General features: G+C 49.1%; 3 protein-coding genes across 4 annotated transcripts; 2 read left to right on the forward strand and 1 right to left on the reverse strand.

Annotated features, from left to right (window-relative positions):
• Positions 1 to 2,265: 2,265 nt before the first annotated feature.
• GNL2 (G protein nucleolar 2) lies at positions 2,266 to 12,460 on the forward strand. Its single transcript, XM_058856560.1, has 16 exons — positions 2,266 to 2,485; positions 2,559 to 2,643; positions 3,558 to 3,652; positions 4,568 to 4,707; positions 5,970 to 6,154; positions 6,416 to 6,482; positions 7,558 to 7,716; positions 8,276 to 8,389; positions 8,535 to 8,663; positions 9,005 to 9,109; positions 9,198 to 9,356; positions 9,489 to 9,605; positions 9,901 to 10,337; positions 10,977 to 11,056; positions 11,725 to 11,825; positions 12,280 to 12,460. Exons 1-16 carry the CDS (start codon positions 2,422 to 2,424, stop codon positions 12,427 to 12,429), a joined length of 2,187 nt encoding a protein of 728 aa, XP_058712543.1. The 5' UTR covers positions 2,266 to 2,421; the 3' UTR covers positions 12,430 to 12,460.
• A 122-nt stretch (positions 12,461 to 12,582) lies between these two features.
• On the reverse strand, positions 12,583 to 17,154 carry DNALI1 (dynein axonemal light intermediate chain 1). The gene is made up of 6 exons (XM_058856577.1): positions 17,037 to 17,154; positions 16,838 to 16,932; positions 16,589 to 16,758; positions 15,253 to 15,431; positions 14,384 to 14,548; positions 12,583 to 13,456 (listed from the first exon to the last, which is right to left on the reverse strand). Exons 1-6 carry the CDS (start codon positions 17,115 to 17,117, stop codon positions 13,421 to 13,423), a joined length of 726 nt encoding a protein of 241 aa, XP_058712560.1. The 5' UTR covers positions 17,118 to 17,154; the 3' UTR covers positions 12,583 to 13,420.
• Positions 17,124 to 20,671, forward strand: SNIP1 (Smad nuclear interacting protein 1). Of its 2 annotated transcripts, XM_058856563.1 has the most exons (4): positions 17,124 to 17,398; positions 17,471 to 17,573; positions 18,027 to 18,625; positions 19,227 to 20,671. In XM_058856563.1, exons 1-4 carry the CDS (start codon positions 17,139 to 17,141, stop codon positions 19,489 to 19,491), a joined length of 1,227 nt encoding a protein of 408 aa, XP_058712546.1. In that variant the 5' UTR covers positions 17,124 to 17,138; the 3' UTR covers positions 19,492 to 20,671. The 2 variants fall into 2 exon arrangements, with proteins under 2 accessions (XP_058712546.1, XP_058712547.1); XM_058856564.1 differs by lacking the exons at positions 17,124 to 17,398; positions 17,471 to 17,573 and adding an exon at positions 17,647 to 17,939.
• The last annotated feature ends 633 nt before the right edge of the window (positions 20,672 to 21,304 follow it).

A 21,304-nucleotide genomic window follows, 5' to 3' on the forward strand; every position in this document is an offset into this window, starting at 1 on the left:
ACACTGAAAAAGGGCTCTGAGTGCAAGTCCGGTCTTGTTCTGAACTCTTGGAAATCTACTTTTCCTTCATTTAATTGACAAAATCTGTAGATCATACGAGGAAGACAGTCCCTGCCAAAAATCCAACATCACTGGTTTTTAATAATACAATGGGAATAACCCCTCAGAACATATGTAATTATGGGAATGAGTCATTCCGATGGCATCACGTAACCACATTCACTGGGATTTGACAAAGATGAGGCCACATAAAACTCAAAATTATTTCATTTCAGCCCTGGTCAGGGCAGTGGTGCTGAGGAGCTGAGGCCACGTAGCAGAGGTGATAGAGAACAATCTGTGACCCTGTTGTCCTGGCTGGTTGTGGCACAGACAGTGTCCTGCTGCAGCCAGTGGTAACAGAATGAGAAAAAGCTGAAGATTGAAATGGGGGGATGCATCAATAGCAAAAGAAAAGCTGTGAGTCATAGAGCAACAAAACATCAGTGGAGCAAAATATCTGGCTCACATGTTATCAGATACACAATAAGCAGCCTCGGGGATGCTGCAAGTTAAACACCAACTGCTGATGTTAAACATCACTGGCCCCAGTGATGGAATTTGGGTCAGGGAATACATGAGAGTGAGCAAAGTGCTGCAGGAAGGTGCCAGTTGGAATGCAGGTCCCACACATTTCGGTAGGATCTCTCCTTATGACAGAAAATCCAGGCTTGTCGTCCACCCCAATGGAGATGTGGTATGGCTGGGTAAGGGGCCTGTGCTCTCCCACCAATGCTTCCAGCCTGGGAATTCAGCACTCAGCTCCGGGGCATCCTCAAGACAAGTTCTCCCTGCCACAACCTCCTGCCCAAAGCTGGCTGGGTCTGTTCTCTCACAGAAAGAGACGGAGACTTTCTGGCTGCACCCCAAGATCTCCTGATAACAATAAAGAGGGAGTTTTCTTAAGGGAAAGGAGGAAAGAGTTGGGGAGAGCAGAGCAAAAGTATTACTCAACTATTTAGTCTAAAATTTTGAAAATCAAAAGGCTCTTCTGACAGATTGATATCGACTCTAATAGAAAACACACTTGTCCCGGGAAAACTCTTCTACATGAGCCTCGAGTCTGATAGCTTAAACAATTATCTACAATTTGGAATTGATTTTTTATGCCCACATCAATGTGTACTTTTTCAATGCCCAAGGCACAGATAATTCTATTAAGAGAAAAACCAGAACGTGTAGGCTTAAGCCAAACAGCCTCCAACTCCAGACTCATTCTTACAAAACATGTCCCAAGGCCTGACTCATGGCTCCCTTGTACAGCAGGGACTCTACACCTCACAGCAAAACGCTGAAAATCATTAAAAGAACAAAATCCCAGCAGCTCTGTTATTGTTCTGGGTTTAAAGGAGCATTAGCAGCACCAGAAGGACATTGCACTGGCTGGGAACGGTCTGCTGCTAATAAGTGTTTAGGCAGGATGGGCCAGAGCTGTGTTTTGGGCAAGTATTCCCCAAGGTGCTGAGCTCGGCCCTAGTCCAAGCTCTGGTATCAATTAACGCTGTTTCAGCTCAGCTTTGTTCATTTCCCCTAGGTGAGGAGCTTTCAAATTGCTATTACAATCTGGCAGTAACATGAATGTGGGCTTATGCTTTGGACACAGAACTTGCACAGATTTGATTTGTTAGTACACCATCCATGCAATTCTTTACACGCACATAAAAACAGTGTTTTTATTCCTAATTTTTAAAATTCTTTGCCAGTAACCCAGAAAGAACAGCCCCGTGCGCCTGTAAATACCCACCAGCACTGCCCTGTGCTCGAGTTTCTGCTGGGGCAGTGCCCTGGGGCAGCCCCGGTGTCGCTCCGGCTGTCCCAGCGCCCCTCCGGCCGCTCCCATCCATCAGCGAGAGGCAGGGAGCGTTCCTGCCGCTCTCCCGAGCTATTTCCATTATGTGTCTGTGAACAAGCACCACTTCCCAAACAATGGGGGCTCCCGTGCCAGCGCCCCCGCCGAGCCTTCCAACCAGCCCGCGGCCCCGGGCCGGACCCGGCCAGACCGCAGCGCTCCGGGGCGGGCTCCGCCATCCCCGGAGACGGGAGGAGACACGGAGCACGGGGGGTACACGGGGGAACGCGGGGGACATGGGGGGACACGGGGGGACATGAAGGGACCCTCGGCAGGGCCCAGCCCACGCGTTGCCGTGGCAACCGGGCCCGGCGATGCCGCCTGCGCCTGCGCCGCCGTGCGGTGGCTCCCGGAAGTGCGTCACTCGCCGCCGCGCGCCGGAAGTGCCGTGCGCGTGTCCCCGGCCCGTCCCGAGCGCTCCGGGCCTGGCCCGCCACCGGCACCAGCATTAGCACTAGCACTTCCACCGGCACCAGCATTAATACTAGCACTTCCACCGGCACAGCCACCGGCACAGGCATCCTACCGCTACCATGGTGAAGCCACGCTACAAAGGCCGCTGCTCCATCAACCCCTCCCGCGCCAGCACCAACCCCGGTACGAGCGGGGCCGCGGGCCGGGCCGGGCCGGAGCGGAGCAGAGCGGAGCTGATATTCTCTTGTCTCCGCAGATCGCGTCGGGGGCGAGGGAGGGAACAACATGCGGGACCGAGCTACCATCCGGCGCCTCAACATGTACCGGCAGAAGGAGCGGAGGTGAGCTCGGCCCGGCCCGGCCCGCGGGGGGCTGGCTCGTGGCCTGGCCGCGTTCCCGGTGCCGCCAGCGACAGGCGATAAAATGCCTCCTTACTAGCTCGGTGTCGCTCCGTCGTGTGCTCCGTAAGCCCGTGAGCTGGGGAGCCTGATCCCAAAGCTGTTCCCAAAGCTGTTCCCGAGCTCTCAGCAGTCCGGCGATGTACCAGGGACACAGCTGGGAAACACTTGGTGCATCTGCGGGGAGTGTCGTGAGACCCAAAACACACAGAATTCCCGAATTTCCCACAGCAGCATAGATCAAAAGCTTCCCCCAAAATACCTGAAAGGCCTCAGCTCCCCTCAGCATCTTCACAGAGGGTCCCCCTGTTCCCCTCTGTGCCACACTCAGGGATCACTGGCAGGGGAGCAGCACCCACCGTGTCTGTGCCATGCTCTGAAAATCCTGTTTGACATCAGCGTGTTTGGTTTCTTTTGCCAAATTTCCCACTGTTTGGAGAGCAGACTGGGAGAGGGGGTTTTGAAATATTGCTGAATTCAAACTGGGTCTCATCTTGCAAATCCAGTGTGGATGAGCTCTGCAAAGCTGGTGGGCAGAACTGGTTAAAAGGCTTCATGAGAGAACATAGTGGGATTTGCTAGAAAATCCTCCTCGATGCCTTTTGCAGCCCCATGAGCCCTTCCTGGGCTGACACAAGCAGCTGCAGGGAGGGTCTGGCCAGACTGGAGTGAGACCACGGGCTGTGAGTGCCATCATTGCCACTCAGGTTGGACTAACTCACCCTCATGGAATGTGTGGCAGCACTGGCTGTAGGTGAAGGGTCTCTCTGCGTTTTGTGTCTCTGGCCTGGTACACACAAGGGATGAAGAGGTTACTGCTGCCCTTTGTGCACTGACATATCTTCATTTCTTCTTAGGAACAAACGTGGCAAAGTGATCAAACCTCTGCAGTATCAGTCAACTGTGGCACCAGGCACTGTTGCAAGAGTGGAACCAAATATCAAATGGTTTGGTGAGTTTCTCCCAACTTCCAGACTTGGCAAGCTTCAAAACTATTGAGCTTTGTGTGTTGAAAGGTGTTTGTTTCAGAATGGTGGTCTGAGAGCTGTGTGGGAAGGTGCTGAAAGGGAAGGTGGGGGACCCCTGCTGTTGTTGATGCCTTGTTGGGGCTACCTAAAATTAGCCCAGAGGGTTAATTGTCTGGCTGAGGCCAGACAAAATTAAACAAATAAAAAACAGTTCTATTTATTGAGGGAGATTTCAGGCAGACAAAGCCCCCCAGGGGCTGCACCCAAAATGGAACATGGATCAGGGGTTTCACACTTTTATAAGTTTAGCCCATTTGCATATTGGGGTTAATCTCCCAATTCCAGCTTCAGGTAATGAAGTCATTTACCCCAAGTTTGCTGCCCCCAAGTCCCTTTTGTTTCCATCTCTGGGGGCCTGAGGCAGTGAGGTGTCCTTGATTGCCAGGGCTGGAGAGGAATTGCTGTGTCTGACCCAAATGGGAAAGCAGCAGCTCACACTGTGTGTGGAGTTTGGAGTTACACTCTAAAGAATGGCAGGGTTGCAAACAGATGAAAAATATAAAAACCAAAATCTTAAGGGATCATTGTTACCCCTTACCTGTGCTTTGGGTCTGTACTTTCCACACAGTCCCCTAAGGGTGGTTATTTTGGCTCCTGTGGCTGTTCCCCATGCTTTGCCCATGGGTATGGCTGTTAAGTGTCCTAGAGATATTTGTAAAATTTCCTGTAAATGATGGGAAAGAAAGGGATTGGCTGCCTATTTGGGCTTGGTGTCAAGTAAAACCCTTTGGGTTTGTATTTTTGTTCCTAGATAGAAAAGTCATGTTTTTATTAGTGTCCCCAGCTGGAGCAGTTTAGATCAGGAGTGGCCAGGTGCAATGTTTGTTTTTTACACTCAGGAAATACTCGTGTGATCAAGCAATCATCCCTACAGAAATTCCAGGAGGAGATGGAGACTGTGATGAAGGATCCTTACAGGGTGATCATGAAGCAGAAGAAGCTGCCCATGTCCCTGTTCTATGACCGGATCAAACCACATGTGGGTATCACTTGCTGTGCAGGTGTGTGCACACGGTGATTTACCTGTCAACAGCTGTGCTGCTTCTGCTCAGCCTGGGGAAACACTGGGTTCTGGAAGCCTTGGGAGGGGCAGCTGTAGTGGATTCCTTGGGGAAAGATGGTTCTGATTTCCTGTCACTGTGGGCATCAAGTGTGAGGGCAAAGAAAGATACATTATTTCATAAAAATTCTCATTTTCCAATAGGAAATGACCCCAGAAATTCTTTCCTGTGAGGGAGGTGAGGCCCTGACACAGGATGCCCAGAGAAGCTGTGGCTGCCCCATCCCTGGCAGTGTCCAAGGTCAGGTTGGACAGGGCTTAGAGCATCCTGGGATAGTGGAAGGTGTCCCTGCTCATGACAGGGGATGGCACTGGATGGGCTTTAAGGACCCTTCCAGCCCAAAGCCTTCTGTGATTCTGTGATAGGTTATGATACTATCATACTGTGCTCTGATTTTTGATACACTGATCTGATCAGTATGACAGCTGATGTTCTAATGCCTCTAACAGCTCCTGGGCCTTTCTTTGAGGCTACTTCACCCTGCAGACACTCATGTGATGAATTTGAACTCAAATGTGTGATTTATCCTGTATCAGAAATTCTTCATTGTGCCTTCATTTCTAATACATCAAGTTTTAGTTATTGCCATTTTTTTTCACAGTGTCTAAACCATTATTTTGGACTATTGGTAGCTATTTTGTCATATGGGAACTTCCTAAGTTCATGTCATAAGAACATTATTTAAATTAGGGAAGAATTGTGTTAAAACATGCATTACAAAAACAAATAGCTGCTTTCAGCGATGGATTGTTTGCTGTTCCAAGACAAGCTGGCTTTCATTGCAAGCTTGAAAATCTACAGTTTTGATTGTAATTATCCCTGACAAAAATCTGAGACTTTGGCGAGATTTGTGCTCTTGTTAGAAAAACAAGAAATGATCAAAGATAGCAGCTGAATTTTCATCACAGTGCTTGTAATTGCATTTGACACCATTTATGGTGGAAGAACTGAAGCATGGTTTGTTGGCGAGTGCAGAATGTTTTGTTGCTTATTAAATATCCACTCTTGTGTTTCTCAAGGCTTGAGCTGGAAAACTCAAACATTGTTAGGGAAGTGCCTGTCACTTGTTAAAGGCTGCCAGGGCTGTGTTGAACTTGGGGCTCCTTCCCTGTGTGTCACCAGAGATGGGGAAAAAACAGTGCTTGGGGTTGTTTTTTTTAACCAACCTGTTTTTCTTCAGACCTCCAGAGTTCACATTCTTGACACAGAAACATTTGAAACAACGTTTGGCCCCAAATCACAAAGGAAAAGACCAACTCTGTCTGCAAGTGATGTGCAATCTCTGGTGGAGAATGCTGAGGCCTCGACAGAGTCTTATGACCAGGGCAAGGACCGAGACCTGGTGATAGAGGACACTGGTGTAAGGTGACTGGAAAGGAAAAATGATTCATTGTTTACATGTATGAAAAGCCAGCCTTGTTTTTAAAGAAGTATCTGGTACCTCCATCAATGCTGTTACTGTGTGAGGAGGAGCGGAAAGGAGATTAGCTGAATTTGGGATTTTGGCTAAATACCAACTGTTACTTGGGCTTTGTCCCCTCTTTTGTCTGTAAATGGCTTAAGAGAAAAGAAGTAGCTCCTGACCCTGTATCTGTGGTTGCTGATCTTTCTGATGATGTTTTTCAGGGATGAAGCACAAGAGGAAATCTTTAAGAAAGGACAGTCCAAAAGAATCTGGGGTGAGCTCTACAAGGTAAATGGCACTTGGAATTTGCAGCAGTCACTTCTGTCAGCCTTTACACAGCTAGGGGCTTCAGCACAGCATCAAAATCCTGTACAGCAACAATGAGAAAAACACAAAAAAAGTACATTTTGATTTCCAAATCTCTGCCTGACTGAGCTTGATTCTTGAGCTCTTGTCCTACAGGAATAAACATTCTTAAAATACATGTTCTAGAAGAGGATTGGCAGAGTGAGGATGTAAGTTTCTCTTGGATTCCTGGGTCTTCACCACAAGTAAAAGAATCATGTTTCCTTAAGTTTCTTTAGACTAAGCTCATCTGGCACGTTGATGGGATCTTCTTGGGAGAGCTCTGACCCTCAATTCTCCATGAGCCACTATGGCTGCCAGAGAAATGGAGACTGAGTGAATTGGGGTGGCATGAGCAGTTTGTGTGCTCTCAGTGACTCTTAGGTATAAAATTGCTTGACTTTCTGCTCTGAATTTCTGAATGCAGCTTAAAACCCTTTAATTTGGATCTAAAAGCACTGGGAATGGTTGAGCAAAACAGATTTCAGTAAGAGGTTGCCAAAACTGCAGGAAAAAGCTGTGAAACAAATTCACTTGGCTTGAAGCAAGACGTAAAATGACAGCTCCCTGCTGTAGTTGCTTCGTGGACTAACAGCAGGTTCCTGCTTGGTTGTGTGTTTCATATTGGTCCAGAAAACATCTTTTATACCCTGATCCATTAAGAAATGGCAGAAGGGAGTTGTTGCTGAATGGATGACAAACACTGGGGGTTTGTGTGCTGCAGCACTTTAATTTTCCCATTTGGATGTAGTGTTTTCTTTCCCTGGTGCATAAGAACAGGTAAAAGTGATTCAGCTGTCCAGGCTGAATTTGGAGGGGATTAAGAAGAGGAAAGAGTAGAGCATCAATGGATGTTAGTCTGAACTTCACCAGTCTGTGGGGAAGTAGCAGTTTGTGAGGGATACAAGGTTTTTAAATTAATGATGTAGTTTCAAATATGACTAGTTTCATTTGGGAGGTATATTTTGCTTTCTGCAAAATCCTTTACTTCTGTGTGATTTTTTTTTTTATTTTTCAGGTGATTGACTCATCAGATGTTGTTGTTCAAGTTCTTGATGCCCGGGATCCCATAGGCACTCGCTCCCCTCATGTGGAATCCTACCTTAAAAAGGAGAAGCACTGGAAACATCTCATTTTTGTCCTGAACAAATGTGATCTCGTTCCTACCTGGGCCACTGTAAGCACAGTCCTGCCTGTTACTCTGTGGACCTTCTTTGTTCCTGTTGTGGCTGTGCTGCAGCTCGATGCCAGTCCCCATGCTGGTCTGGAAGGCCGTACTGCAGCTGGGGCGCTGGGAGTTCTCTGCTTGCCTGCAGTAAAAGTAACAATTACCATGTAAATCTGTCCAAGTTTGGCCAAGTTGAGCAACACACGCCAGCCACAAATTCCCTACTTCCTCTGTCTGGATTTAACAGTTCAGCTGTTGTCTCCAGAGTGTGCTAAATGTTAGTCTGCCTAGGATCCATATTCACCCCAGCTGGTTTGCTTTATGTCATTAAACTAATGAGTTTTAGCTAGCAGTGAAGGCGTTTTTGGGAAATTGTTTGTCTTTTATACAAACAATACTCAGGGCTTTTAGCTGTTGGGTTGGGGAAGTGCTTCAAAGGTTCTTCCCTAGCAATGTTCATGGCCAGTTGCATTTGTGAGCCCAGTGCAGATGCTGTGTCCTCCTCTCTGAGCACAGAGTGTCACTCTCCAGCCCTGGGTCTCTAACGCAGACCCTTTTGCCTCTCCAGAAGCGCTGGGTTGCTGTCCTTTCCCAGGAGTATCCAACACTCGCTTTCCATGCCAGCCTCACAAACCCATTCGGCAAAGGTGCTTTCATACAGCTCCTCAGGCAGTTTGGAAAGGTACAAAACAATTTTGCGGATCTGTGGTTGGTTTGGGGGGTTACTGTGTGTGGTCTTTTGCTTTGTTAGCATTTGGGGTTCAGGACTGCAGTCGTAATTCTGTCCCTCACTCCAAGATGTGAAAGGACATGTTATTTCTCACCAGTTACACTCTGACAAGAAGCAGATCAGTGTGGGATTCATTGGTTACCCCAATGTTGGCAAGAGCTCAGTGATCAATACCCTACGGTCCAAGAAGGTCTGCAGTGTGGCCCCCATTGCAGGGGAAACAAAGGTAGGAACATCTCTGTGTTAAAGATGTGATTGCTGGCAGAATTCACGTGAAATCAGCCTAATGACCTTGTCAAGTTCTTCACTCACCTGCACAGGTTGTGTGAGCCTGAGGAGGGGCCAAGGGACAGTCCCTGCTCTGAGGCACTGCTCTGGCAGCATTCCCAAATTCCCACTCTGCCGTACTGCAGGGCTGTGATGGGAATGCTCAGCTGCCCTCCCTCCCTGTCCATGCTCTCCTGGTCCAAATGCTGGGTTAGGCTCTGTTTCTCTGACTTCTGGTCTTCAAAAATGAAACAAGGACTGTGTGGAAGGTGCTGATGGGGAACTGCTGATCTCTTCCAGGTGTGGCAATACATCACCTTGATGCGGCGGATTTTTCTCATTGACTGCCCTGGGGTGGTTTATCCATCAGGAGACTCAGAGACAGACATTGTGCTGAAGGGAGTGGTATGTGTCTGCATTGGATGCTGGAAAGCTTTGCTTGTTGTCACTGTGATGGTCTCAGAGGGTTTGATCCTCTGCTGTGCTTTTTCAGGTTCAAGTTGAAAAGATTAAGAGCCCCGAAGACCATATTGGTGCTGTGCTGGAAAGAGCCAAAGCAGAGTACATCAGAAAGACATACAAAATTGACTCCTGGACAGATACAGAAGACTTCCTTGAGAAACTTGCTGCTAGGACTGGAAAACTGCTAAAGGTGCAATAGCTTCCTGTATTTGCAGGGTGGAAGAGTGTGTGGCCTGTTCTGAGCATGGGAAATAGCTCACAGGGCACAGGAGGGCTGTATGCCCTGAAAATATGGACATAAACTGTTCCTGTTTTTTCTCAGGGTGGTGAGCCTGACTTGCAGACTGTGAGCAAGATGGTTCTCAATGACTGGCAGAGGGGCAGAATCCCTTTCTTTGTGAAGCCACCGAATGCAGAACCAGGTCAGCCAGGGCCCCAGGTAAGAATGTGAGGCTTGTGCCTCCTCTTCCCACGTACTTGATTTTCCTAATGGTATTCCCTGTTGCTTTTCCCAGAGCACTGTGAGGCTTGGCCAGTGCATGTCCTGGGCTCTGCCTGAATTTGGTGAGGGTCAGGTAGCAGCTCTCTTTACAGAGACATCTGAATCATTGACTGCCAGGAATGTCAGTAATCATGTTGTCATCTTAAGCTTTTTCCAAAGAGAGAAAATGGAAATTGTTCCTGGAGATGGTCGGACAGACTTTGGGGATAAAATATCCTGCTCTTTCTTGCAGCCTCCTGTGTTGGCAGCGTCTGTGACATCCAGCCAAGATAATACTGAGGAGAAAGTCTCTGAGTTGGTGGCATCAGGTGTGGAGCCAGCAGAAGAGGAGGGGAACAACACAAACACCGAAATCAGGCAGCTCATGTCCCATGTTCGGCAGAACTTCGGCAGGATTAACGTGGCACCTCAGTTCTCAGAAGAAGACCTGGTTCCTGTGGATGTGCCAGGTTTTGATGACACAGACAATGATTCCTCTGGAGAGGAGGAGCAGGAGGAGGAGGAGGAGAAAGAGAATGACCAACATCAGGATCCGGGAGAGGAGGAGTTGCAGGCTGCACCAGGTGCCCACGAGAGCTCTAAAGCAGTTCTTAAAGCTTTGGAGGACAAGATTGCAAAATATAAAAAATTTTTGGATAAAGCCAAGGCCAAGAGATTCTCAGCAATAAGGTACCTGAATCTCTCCAATACACTGCAGGGGGCAAAAGGGTTGATGAGGCTCTGCTGTAGTTTGACTCCATTTCTGACTTGTTTAACAAGTCCCCCCATGCTGCCACACACAAGTTGCCACAGTTTATCTGGCTTAGCTAAGGGATGGAAATTGGGTGAAGTAACAGTTTGTTTTTGAAAGATTATTCCAAGAACTGCTATTTACCAGCAAATTAAAAATGTTCTCACTTTTGGAAAGCTGCCTCTTAAACTATGGATTAGTTACCATTATCTTGGTTTTCTGGGCAGCAGTACTGCATCCTTGGGTCTCTCCTTGATGTTGAGTGATACCAAGGCTGGATATGCCTGTGTCTTCGTGCATGTGCAGTGAATCCTAGCCCATACAGCAGGCCCAGTTTTAGCAAAGCTCACCCACCAGCCTTATGAGGATTGAAATTTCAAGGTTTAAGTGCTACATTTTTGCTCTCATATAGCGCACAAGCACAGTAACTCCAGCAACAAGGGTATTGCAATATTCTGGTGCAAAGACTGGCTTTGATGCTGACAGGGGACTGGGATCTGCTGGAGTCTGATGGCTTCTCAGAGGTGGTCACTGTTTGTGTAACAACAATCTTTTATTGCTGGCTTTATCTTCCATAGAATCCCCAAGGGACTGAGTGACAAAGTGTTTGCAAAATCTGTGCAGAAGGCTGAAGAACCCAAAGAAAATGAAGACAGAGGTAAAACAAGATTAGTAGATGTTCTTAATCTACATTTGGAAATCCTATGAGCCAGAAGAAAAAATGGTATTAAGGGGAGAAGCATCCACTGGATCCTGCATGCAAGTTCTTTTCCCCTAAATCTGCTTAAATCTCCCTTTAGCTGACCCAAGGGCTGCTGGTTACCTGGTGTAGCCTTCCTATAAAACAGCTGTCTGTGTGATGGGAGATGTCCCTCTTAGTGAGCAAAGATACAGTGAAGGCAAATGTTGAGTTCCAACAGCCTGGGCTCTGGGCCAGAGCAGTTCCCCTTCCCTGGGGTGTTGTAGGAAGGAGTGGACAGGATTTGGGATGTTATAAAAGCAGAGATACTTCAGGCTATAGGTTTTTATGTGGCTTCAGTTGTTGTAGTCAGTTTGAGTAAAGGCACAATCAGGTGGGAGAGCCCTGTCCTGACTGGACTGTGGAATTCTGGACTTGAATGGGGCTGGAGCAACCTGCTTCTCAAGAGCAGTTTTCTCAGTAATAGCTGTGATTCTCTTGTGAGGAACATTTATGTTTTGGTAGAAGCTCTTAAATACAAAGGGAATGCGTTGCTCAAGGAGTTGAGATGGTGACCTCAGCCTGAAGTTCTTCAAACATAGGAGTGTTCTAGAAGATAACAAGTGCATGATCTCTGCTGTTTGCAGGCAGCACAGAGAAGAAAAGAAAGAGAAGAGAAGAAGAGGAAGGTGATGATGATGATGACCAGTTGGGTAAACAGCCTTGTAAGAAACTCACATCCAAAGAAGTAAGTGTGCTTTCCTATATACAAGTACGCAGGGAAATAAGCTGGCTTTTTTACCCTTGGTGATACCACTAAAGAGCCCTTTGTCACAAAAGAGCTTTGAGACTTTGGGCATGAACAGAAGGGGAATGAAAACTGAATTCTGTTGTGAATGTACTTTGACAACTTCTGTCACCCCCCTCTTACTATGCACTATGCCCCCTCTTACTATTCAATCTGACTATGCACGCCAGATTGAATCTTGTTTCTTGCTGGCTACTGCTGTAAAGACTGAAGTGAAGCTTAACTCTCCTAAGAGCAGGGATGTGGGTTCCGTATAGAGTCACATCAGTAACATTTTGTTTGAAATTATTTATTTTACTTAACTTGTGTGGAATGCAGAGTGAACACCATTGGAGAGTTGCAGACACCGAGGCTCTGGATGCTGGGGGTTTGCTAATGTGTTTTGTGTTTGCAGAGGAGACGAGCCGAGAGGCAGCAGCGCTCCAAGAAAGTCGGAGTCCGGTATTATGAAACTCACAACGTGAAAAATAAGAATAAGAACAAGAAAAAAACTGGCTTGGAGGGACAAAGATCAAAGCACAAAAAATACAAACATAAGCAATAGCTGCTTATTCTATTAAATTTTACATAAAACAGCTCTAGTATGTGGCGGCTTTTTTTACTATAAAACTTGCGGTTCCTGTTCAAAGCCCAGTGTGACCGGTCTGTCCTGGCCCCAGGAGCAGCATCTCTCTCTTTGTTTCTGCATCATCTGAAAGTTCTTTGTGCAGTTGGAGCTGATGGTATTTCCACATCGCCGTCCCAGGCCAGCAAACACTGCAGTAGCCAAACAGCTATTCCAGTGTTGCTCAGTGATGGGGTTTGGGTGGGTTTTTTTCTGGAAACTGGCTTTATGGGGTTTTTCACATGACTGCAGGGAATTCTCTTTGCCGTGTTCACTTGCTGTGTAACCAGCTGCTCACAGAGGTACCTCAAGCAGGGACTTGATTTGCTTCCATTAAGAAGTGAATCCATGACTGCCATTGTGCCCCTTCAATTTCACTAGGAACAGTCACACTCAGAGCTTTGGTGTCACCTGTACTCAGTTACTGCTGATGGTTCTGACAAGGGATTTCCATGTACAGGTGACACCAGCCTGCAGGTACTCAAGGAAATGCCCCCACAACACCTGTCCAAGAGTGAGCTGCCATTTCTTTCTTAGTACACGTGACTTACTTTTCTTGTAGGCACTTTTCTATTGGTTCTGAATCTTCTACAACATTTTCAAATTAATAATGTCAGGGAGATGTTTGCATTTGAAAATGTTTATTAGTTATTGCTTTGAAGGTCATTAGCACGTTACCAACAGGCAAGTCCCAGACAAGTTCACTGTTCAAAGAGCTGACTGCTGAGATGGCTCTGAAGGAGGGAGCAGTAATTAATGAAGCTCTTGAATTTCAACTTGTCAAGAGAGAAAGAAAGAACACAGTTACACTGCCTGCTGTTACTGGTAAGTGAAAACTCAAGATCGTTTTAGGAAGACAAATCTTTGTCACTAATTGCAAGCTTCTTGCTCTGACAGCTCTTCTGAGCCTGCCTTGAGGACAACAAAACAATTAATTCTTTGCTGCAATGATGCATTCAAGTTGGGCCTGAAAAACAAATGAGACAGTGAGACAAATTAGATTCCCTAACCTAAAAAATAAACCTTCAGTGCTGTGAAGGGCTAAATTTTCTGTAGGATGTTCACAGCAAGGAGCTGAGGGACACTGCGCTGCTGCCAGGAGAGCCAGGCCAGGTTTGTTCCCCAGCAATTCCATTCCTACATGTTTTATAAATTAGTTAGTCATTTCTGGCATGCACACTTGTTGCATTCTGAGGAGAACAGAGCTGGCCTTGGCTCTGTACGATGAGAGACTCAGTTTAGAATGTGAAGCATCGAGGGGGAAATTAAATAAAAGCTGTTGAAACAGTGGTCTGAATTCTCTGATTTCAGGCTGGACTGTGTGAACTAAATTAAGTATTTGGCTCTCCAGCATTTGGAACACAAACTGACTCTGGGACAAGAGTAGCTGGGAACAGCAAGTTTTGTGATTACTGGGACAATATGATGCCAGTTAGTGGATGGATGGGAGCAGCCACCACAATAACCCACAGCAGTGGCACACAAGCACAGGTACTTCAAGGAAGAAACAGATTCAGGGGCAACACACATCTGACTTAAGATTTTGTCTCCTAAAATATTCCAGCACAGCCTCAAAATGTGAGTTATAAAGTAGGATCTACAGGAAAAGCAGCTTGCTCTAAGGGAAATGTTTTTAGCTGTAGCCAGAAACATTTGATGCTGTTCAGGGTGACATTCTTTCCTCACTCAAAAGATGTGGGGTTTTTTTTCCTTTTAAAAACAAAGTATGGAGCAGAACTTCTCCCCAAAGCCACATGCACAAATAATTATCCAGTCCCTGCACAGTTGTTCTTGGGTAATATTTAATGTTGAATGGTGTGTTGTGTTACTAGGGCTTTAATGGTTTTAATGAGAATTTTACCACTGGTATTTGGAATTCTGGATTTTTACTGACCTTCAGCTGCTGGTTTGTCTGTTTGAGGAACAGAACCTCTTCACTGTGTTTCTTCTCTTCTATTTCTCGCCGCTCAGTTTCTTGCTTTTCAATAGCCTCACATTTCGCTTTCTCCTCGCTCACTTGTTTTTCCAGCTCCTTCTTTTCCTCCTCCAGCTCTGCAATCTTGGGAAGAAGTATGAATGTCTCAAGTTTTGTTAGCAAATAGTCAGTTTTCAGTTAAAATGGGATTGAGGTTACCTAGAACAGAGGCTAGACAGAGTTAAAGGAATAAAACAGGGATTTGTTAAAAAGCCTTCAAAGGATACACCGTGGGCAGTACAAGAGCCTGGCTAAGGCTACACCCAAGATGCACCACAGATAACAAATTTGCACACTTAAAAGTTTTGGTCCATTTACATATTTGGGTTAATTGTCCAATTACAGATTCAGGTTATGAAGTCCCATCCTCCCAGTTTGCTCTCCTCAATTCACTGTTTATATTTTTTGGGCCTGAAGCTGCAACGGTGTCCTTGGTTCTCAGGCTGGAAAAGGATTTTGTCTAACTAAACTGTGAACTTACTACTCTATATGAAGTTCAGAGTTACATCCTAATGCAGTACAGAATCTGAAAAATATGAGAGCTGAAATTTAAGGCATCAGGACAAATTGGTGTGTGGCACAGTCTTTAAACGTGTAGAACAAGCTTCAGAAACGCAGCTAAGCCCGAGGACAGCGAGCTGAGTATTTTGATGGTCTTTGCTGCCATCCCGTGGAAATGGAAACAATGAGTTTAAGGCTATAAAAATGGAAACAATGAGTTTAAGGCTATAAAATTTGCTGTTTTCACGTGCAGAAAGCTCCGTCACAGGGCAAACGACCCCACTCACCCTTTCCTCCAAGTGGGCCTTGCCCTGCTCAGCCTGCAGCGCCTTGCGCACGCCGAAGGCCACGCTGCTCTCGTACAGTGCCTGGTAGGCAGCCAGCGTCAGCTGCAGCTCGTCCCGCACCCGCAGCAGCAGCAGCCCCCGCTCTGCACAGCTCACCGTGGTCTGTCGGATCAGCTCGTCTGTGGAGGAACAACACAGGCTGCAACAGCTGCTCCTCTTGCCCGCTCCCTGCACCGCAGCACCGGCAACGCGCAATAATCGTCCCTTTTACGTGGGGTAAAACAAGGTAAATGTGGCCGGTGGGGTCCTGAGGTGTCAATGGAGTCGTGGAAGAGTAAAGATGGTTTTCAGAGAATAAAGGGGGTCTTGGACGGGTAGATGGGGCTCTGAGGGGAAAATGAAGTCCTGGAAGGGTATTCCCTTATCCTGAGGGAATAAAGAGGGTTCTGGAAAGGTAAATGCAGGCTTTTGGGATAAATGGGCCTACATTTAGGACATGACGTACTAGAGATGGTAATAATAATTGATTTGTCTGCAGAGAAGGAACAGAGGCTGCTGTGCCTTTATCTGGGAGGGCTGGACACTGCTCCTCTCACCCATTCCTTGCACCACAAAACCAGGGACACATAATAATTGTCCTTATTACATGACAGTGTAAAATAGGGTCCTGGAAGGATAAATGTGTCCCTGAAGGGTCAGTGAGGTCCTAAGGTGTAAATGGGGTCCTGGAAGAGTAAAGAGAGTCGTCCGAGAATAAATGGGGTCCTGGAAGGGTAAATGGGGCCCTGAGGGGAAGAAAATGAAGTCCTTGAAGTGATGCTTTAAGCTTTAGCTTTTATATAGAAGGGTAAAGAGGGTTCTGGGAAAGAAAGAGGGTCCTGGAAAGGTAAATGGGAGGCTTTTGGTGTAAATGGGCCTACATTTAGGAGATGACATGTACTAGAGACAATGATAATTGATTTTTGTTATACTGCAGCCGTAGCATTGAGAGCAGCAGGTATAAGCAGAGTGGTGCTGCAGCCCTTCAGGTAATGCCGGTGATGCCAATCCTCTACAGCCCTAACAGCAAACACTTTAAAATGTGTAATGACTTGCTGCAGTTACGGGGGAACCTTCAGAGGCTCCAGCGCTCCAAGCCGTGGCCACCCCTCGCCTTTGGGAGAGCAGCGCTCCATCATCAGAGTGTGTGAGATACACACGGCTTTGAGTTACTTTAAATAAACTTGGTTTAAGCGCAACTCAGAGGATAACCAAGAGGATTTAAAGCTGTTTTTCACGTGCAGGCCTGTCCTGCCAGCCTGTGGTGTGAGCGGTGCCGGGCACGGCGGGCACTGACCGAAGCACTGCGTGTAGAGCTCCCGGCGCACGGGGCACAGCCCGGTCTCCCGGGCCTGCCGCTGCTGCAGCTGCCGGTCCAGCTGTTCCTGCAGCTGCACGACGTCCCGGCGGGTGCTGGGCGCGGTGGACACCTCCTGCACCCACAGCTTCTGCGCCTCCTCCCACTCCCTGCCAGAGAAGCACCGCCCGTTACCGGAGTCACCGGGCGCCCGCCGGACGCTGCCGGCCCCGGCCCGGCCCCGCTCACCGCGGCGGCAGGATGGCGTTCAGGAGCTCCTGCGGCTGCTGCGAGGAGGGGATACTGCCGGGGGTTAGCGGGAGCGTCCCCTTCAGCGGCTGACTCTGCGGGAACAGGAGAGGACAGGCGCCGTAAGAGCGGGCAGGGGACCGCGGTAGCCTCGGCCCCCGGCGCGCGTATCCCCCTGCGTGCCCCCCGTCCCGCTCACCCCCGCCGAGGCCCTGTCTCCTCGCCGGGACACCAGCACGGGGGTGCAGTACCGCAGCAGCGACTCCGGCGGCGCCGCCATGGCGGCCGCGGCCCCGTCACCATGGCGACGGCCCCGCGCAGGCGCAGCAACGCCCGGGCGGAAGCGGCGGCGGGCGGAAGCGCTGGCGGGCCGGAAGTGGCGGCACTTCCCGTCGGGACGGGCGCCATGGAGGCGGCGGCGGAGGAGCGGCGGCGAGAGCGGCGGCGGCGGCGGGAGGCGGCGGTGAAGGCCGAGCGGCGAAGCCCTCGGCGCAGCCCGTCGCCGCCGGGCGAGGAGCGGCGGGGCCCGGCAGGCCCGCGCGCGGGCAGCCGCGGTAGCAGGTAGGGAGGCCCGGCCGCTCGGCCCCGCGCTCGGCCCGGCCCCGCCGCTCAACCCCTCCCGTTGTTCCGCAGGTCGCCCCGGCGGAGGAGCCGGTCCGGGCGGAGGAGCCGCTCGCCGCGAAGCAGGAGGAGCCGCAGCCACAGCCCGCACCACGGCGCCGTGAGGGTAAAGCAGGTGAGTGATGCTCTCGGTACAGCGGCGCCCTGCGGTTACCGGAGACTCGGCCGGGCCGGGTACACAAGGCGCCTCTTCTCTTGTCGCTTCAGACTGGGCCCTGCATCGTGCCCCATGAGCAGAGGGAGGGTCTGGGCGAGCCAGGAGCTCCCGCTGCCCAGCTCAGGCTGTGCCACCAGTGACTGGAGCTCCTTTTCGAGCCCAGCCTGTGCCACAGCACAGGCGTCCCTGGGAGCTGCATCCTTTGCTCAGAGCAGGTTACCCTGCGTGTTCCTGGTGCTTTATTCGGTGCAATTTGTGGGAACCCGAGCAGTTTGGCAAGGAAATGTGTTCCACATTGTGTCAGAGCTGCACACACACATCCCAGTATGTATTTTCCCAGTGTGTAGGATTGGGATTTTCTGAAAGGCCGGGGTAGATGTGCTGCTCTTTCATTCTGATTGTCCCTTCCAGGAGCGAGATGATCACTGTCGCAGGGGGAATGAGGAGCGGAAGCAGAGGCACCCATCAGAGCAGGAGCACCGGCGGGACAGGAGCGGTGACCGGGACAGGAGCGGTGACCGGGACAGACACAAGGACCACTCAGACAGAAAGAAGAACCCCAGTGACAGGCCAGGAGCTCGCGGCCACGAGCGGGACGTGCAGAACCTGCGGGAGCAGCAGGCAGAGAGGGAGTTCTACAACGAGAGGAGGCGAGAGCACCGGCAGGGCACCGAGGGCGGCGGTGACCAGAACGCAGAGCTCTGGCAGCCAGAGAGCAAACCCAAAGAAAAAGCCGCTGTGAACAAGGAGAAGCCGAGCTTCGAGCTGTCAGGGGCGCTGCTGGAGGATACCAACACTTTCCGGGGCGTGGTGATCAAGTACAGCGAGCCCCCCGAGGCGCGCATCCCCAAGACGCGCTGGCGCCTGTACCCCTTCAAGAACGACGAGTTCCTGCCCGTGATGTACATCCACAGGCAGAGTGCCTACCTGCTGGGCCGGCACCGCCGCATCGCCGACATCCCCATCGACCACCCCTCCTGCTCCAAGCAGCACGCCGTCTTCCAGTACCGGTGAGCAGCCTGAGGAACTTCGGGAGGAAGGCAACGCACAAAGCAAACGCCTTGGAATGTGCGGCGAGTTCTCTGTGGGCACGTTAGAAATGGAATTTATTGTGACTGCTGCAGATCATCCCAGCAGCAGGCAAATGTAGCTGAAATTGCCGTGATTTAGCTGGGAGTAGAGAAATCGCATAGTGGGGTTAGACACAGCATGGGGTATGAGTCCAGGCTGGGATAACCCACCAGGTGTGATGGACAGTAAAAGCCTTTCAAGGAGAGGTTTGTTGGTTTGCTGTCTCACACTGATGGCAGCCTTGCTCTGATGCAGAGGGGGCTCCTGCTGCTGCTGCCAGCAGTGTTCTCTTGGAGAACATCTGTCCCAATGCAGGAGTTGCTATGTTACATCCCCAGAGGTTTAGGGAATGATGCAGCCCCTCAGAATCTGATCTGTCTCAGAGATTCTTGTTGATCTCATTGGGCTGTTCCAGTCTTGTGAGGGATGAGTGTTCACTGCACAAACCCACCTGCTCATGGAGCACAATTTGTCTCTCACCTGCTTTTGGAGCATGTTTCTTGTCTCTCTGGTAGTTCAGGCAGTGCTTTTGTTTTCCAGGCTGGTGGAGTACACCCGAGCTGACGGCACCGTGGGACGCAGAGTGAGGCCCTACATCATCGACCTGGGCTCGGGGAACGGCACCTTCCTCAACAACCAGCGCATCGAGCCCCAGCGCTACTACGAACTGAAGGAGAAGGACGTGCTCAAGTTCGGCTTCAGCAGCAGGGAGTATGTCCTGCTCCATGAATCCTCAGATAAATCTGAGGCCAATGCAAAGGACGATGATGAGGATGAGGAGAAGGAGGAAGAGTCTGACAGTTAACAGATGAGGAAGAAGTTTGGGAGAGGCAGAGGAGAGAAACTCCTTCCAGTTGAACGGGACTGGGATGTGAACACGGAGCATTGCAGCACTGATGCCTCTTGTTGCCTTAAAGTCCTTTCTCTGTTGCTGGTCTGTTCCCATAGTTTGTTTTGGGGGCTTTGCTCGTTACTCATCTTTGATAGTTTTGCATATCAGGAAATACAGCTTTACTTCTATTTAATTTTTCTCCCAAGAAGCCGAAGAGCACCTGGACATGAAAGCTGTGGTGCTGGAAACCCTCCACAAGATGTTGCCAGACTCTTCCAGCAAACCATGTCAAACACAGACAGCATCTGGAAAATTATTTTTACAGCTTGTTTTGTTATAGCCCTTTGAAAATGCTACAGACTGAAAGCTTAGTTAGAGAGTACCTGATGCACATCCTGTTCCGTAGTTTGCCAAATTTCTCTGCCTCCTGGGAGTTCTGACAGGAGAATTTACCCAGATCACTGCTAAAATGGCAGAAACATCACAAGGACCCTCTTGTATTTGTATGTTTTTGGTATTTAATTTGCCTCACAGTGACTGAGGGATGGGCATTTCACTGGAATTCCACCTGGAAATCACAAGGGAATGTGAAACAGAAGTTAAACAGCTCCTGGAATTTCAGGTGATGAGACTGTGACCCAAGTTTCCTGTTCCCACACATGATGCTGAAACTGTCCTGGATGTGGAGTGTCTGGGTTGAAAGCTCGAGCCCTTATTTCTGACCCCACACCAGGGTTTGTGTCAGACAGAAACACCTTTGATAGGGTGACATGTTTTAACCAGTTTGCACTATTTAAGTTCTCTTTTTATAAAGACTTACTCAAGCCCCTTGTTTAACACAGTGAAGAAGTCAGTGTTTAGGGAGAGAAGCACCAGTCCCACTCCCTGGGAGTTGCAGAGTCTTTGGTGCCTCCTCCATGTTGCTTTATGTTCAATGTGTGTCCCACATTTTACTGATTCACCTGGGTGTTTGTGGTCTCACCTGTTCATCCCTGCTGTGTACAGACTGTACACAAAGGTGCTTGTTGTACACGTTGATGGTGTAAATATGGGGCATTGCTGTGGGGTTTCAGATGGGTAGGACGGGGTTTGAGCAGGAGGAGCTCCTTTATATCTACTCCAAGGGTTTTTAAATAAACAGTTTGTAAATTTAGCCCTGATTGCTTTCAGTTGTAATATTTTTCTATTTTTTTTTTCCTCCAAAGAAATGAAGTTTCAGTGCTGCTTTCTGTAGTAAAGAAAGCAAATAAGTTAAAAACTGTACAGTTTGTATTCTGGAGAGGCTGTGAGCACAGGAGGTTTTGTATTGCTCCCCTTGGCCAGGCCTTTCTTACCTGAGTGTGGCCAGGGTGGCTCCTTCTGTGTCCCCTGAGACAGTTCACACAGGAATGTAAAGTGACACAGAATTGATGTACTGCAAAAGTGCAAACTGGCCCCCAGTGTCACTGCAGAGGATCGGAGTGACATGGTTTAATAGGATCATAGAAAGGTTTGGGTTGGAGGTGCCAGGAAAATCAGTCCACAAACACCAGAGGTTCATGTCCAAAGAGGAGACAGAGCAGTTCTGTAACTTTATTTGAATAAAGAGAGAGGCCATGGGGCATTTCCCCTGGGGTCTCTCAGATTTTTGGAGGACACGGCTTCCTTTTTACCCCAATTTCCTGGCCTCATATCCCTCTTTCTTTCCCCATTGTCTGAGGGGCTCAGACTTCCCAAATAGCCTTACACAGCCCCTCTTCTAATGTATGTCTCCCCCTTTTCCTTTTCATTGTGCCGATCAGTGGAA

This window comes from Poecile atricapillus, chromosome 24 (assembly GCF_030490865.1).
Source record: "Poecile atricapillus isolate bPoeAtr1 chromosome 24, bPoeAtr1.hap1, whole genome shotgun sequence".
NCBI lineage: Eukaryota > Metazoa > Chordata > Aves > Passeriformes > Paridae > Poecile > Poecile atricapillus.

Bases quoted from the DNA above. Each gene is read 5' to 3' on its own strand.
- GNL2 (XM_058856560.1), top strand. From the start codon at position 2,422: ATGGTGAAGCCACGCTACAAAGGCCGCTGCTCCATCAACCCCTCCCGC. The intron at 9,357-9,488 runs GTGCAATAGCTT...GTTTTTTCTCAG, and splicing joins GGACTGGAAAACTGCTAAAG to GGTGGTGAGCCTGACTTGCA. The intron at 9,606-9,900 runs GTAAGAATGTGA...TCTTTCTTGCAG, and splicing joins CAGGTCAGCCAGGGCCCCAG to CCTCCTGTGTTGGCAGCGTC.
- DNALI1 (XM_058856577.1), bottom strand. From the start codon at position 17,117: ATGGCGGCGCCGCCGGAGTCGCTGCTGCGGTACTGCACCCCCGTGCTG. The intron at 14,549-15,252 runs GTGAGTGGGGTC...CTTCTTCCCAAG, and splicing joins AGGCCCACTTGGAGGAAAGG to ATTGCAGAGCTGGAGGAGGA. The intron at 13,457-14,383 runs GTCAGTAAAAAT...TTTGTTTTTCAG, and splicing joins AGACAAACCAGCAGCTGAAG to GCCCAACTTGAATGCATCAT.
- SNIP1 (XM_058856563.1), top strand. From the start codon at position 17,139: ATGGCGACGGCCCCGCGCAGGCGCAGCAACGCCCGGGCGGAAGCGGCG. The intron at 17,399-17,470 runs GTAGGGAGGCCC...GTTGTTCCGCAG, and splicing joins GCGGGCAGCCGCGGTAGCAG to GTCGCCCCGGCGGAGGAGCC. The intron at 17,574-18,026 runs GTGAGTGATGCT...TGTCCCTTCCAG, and splicing joins GCGCCGTGAGGGTAAAGCAG to GAGCGAGATGATCACTGTCG.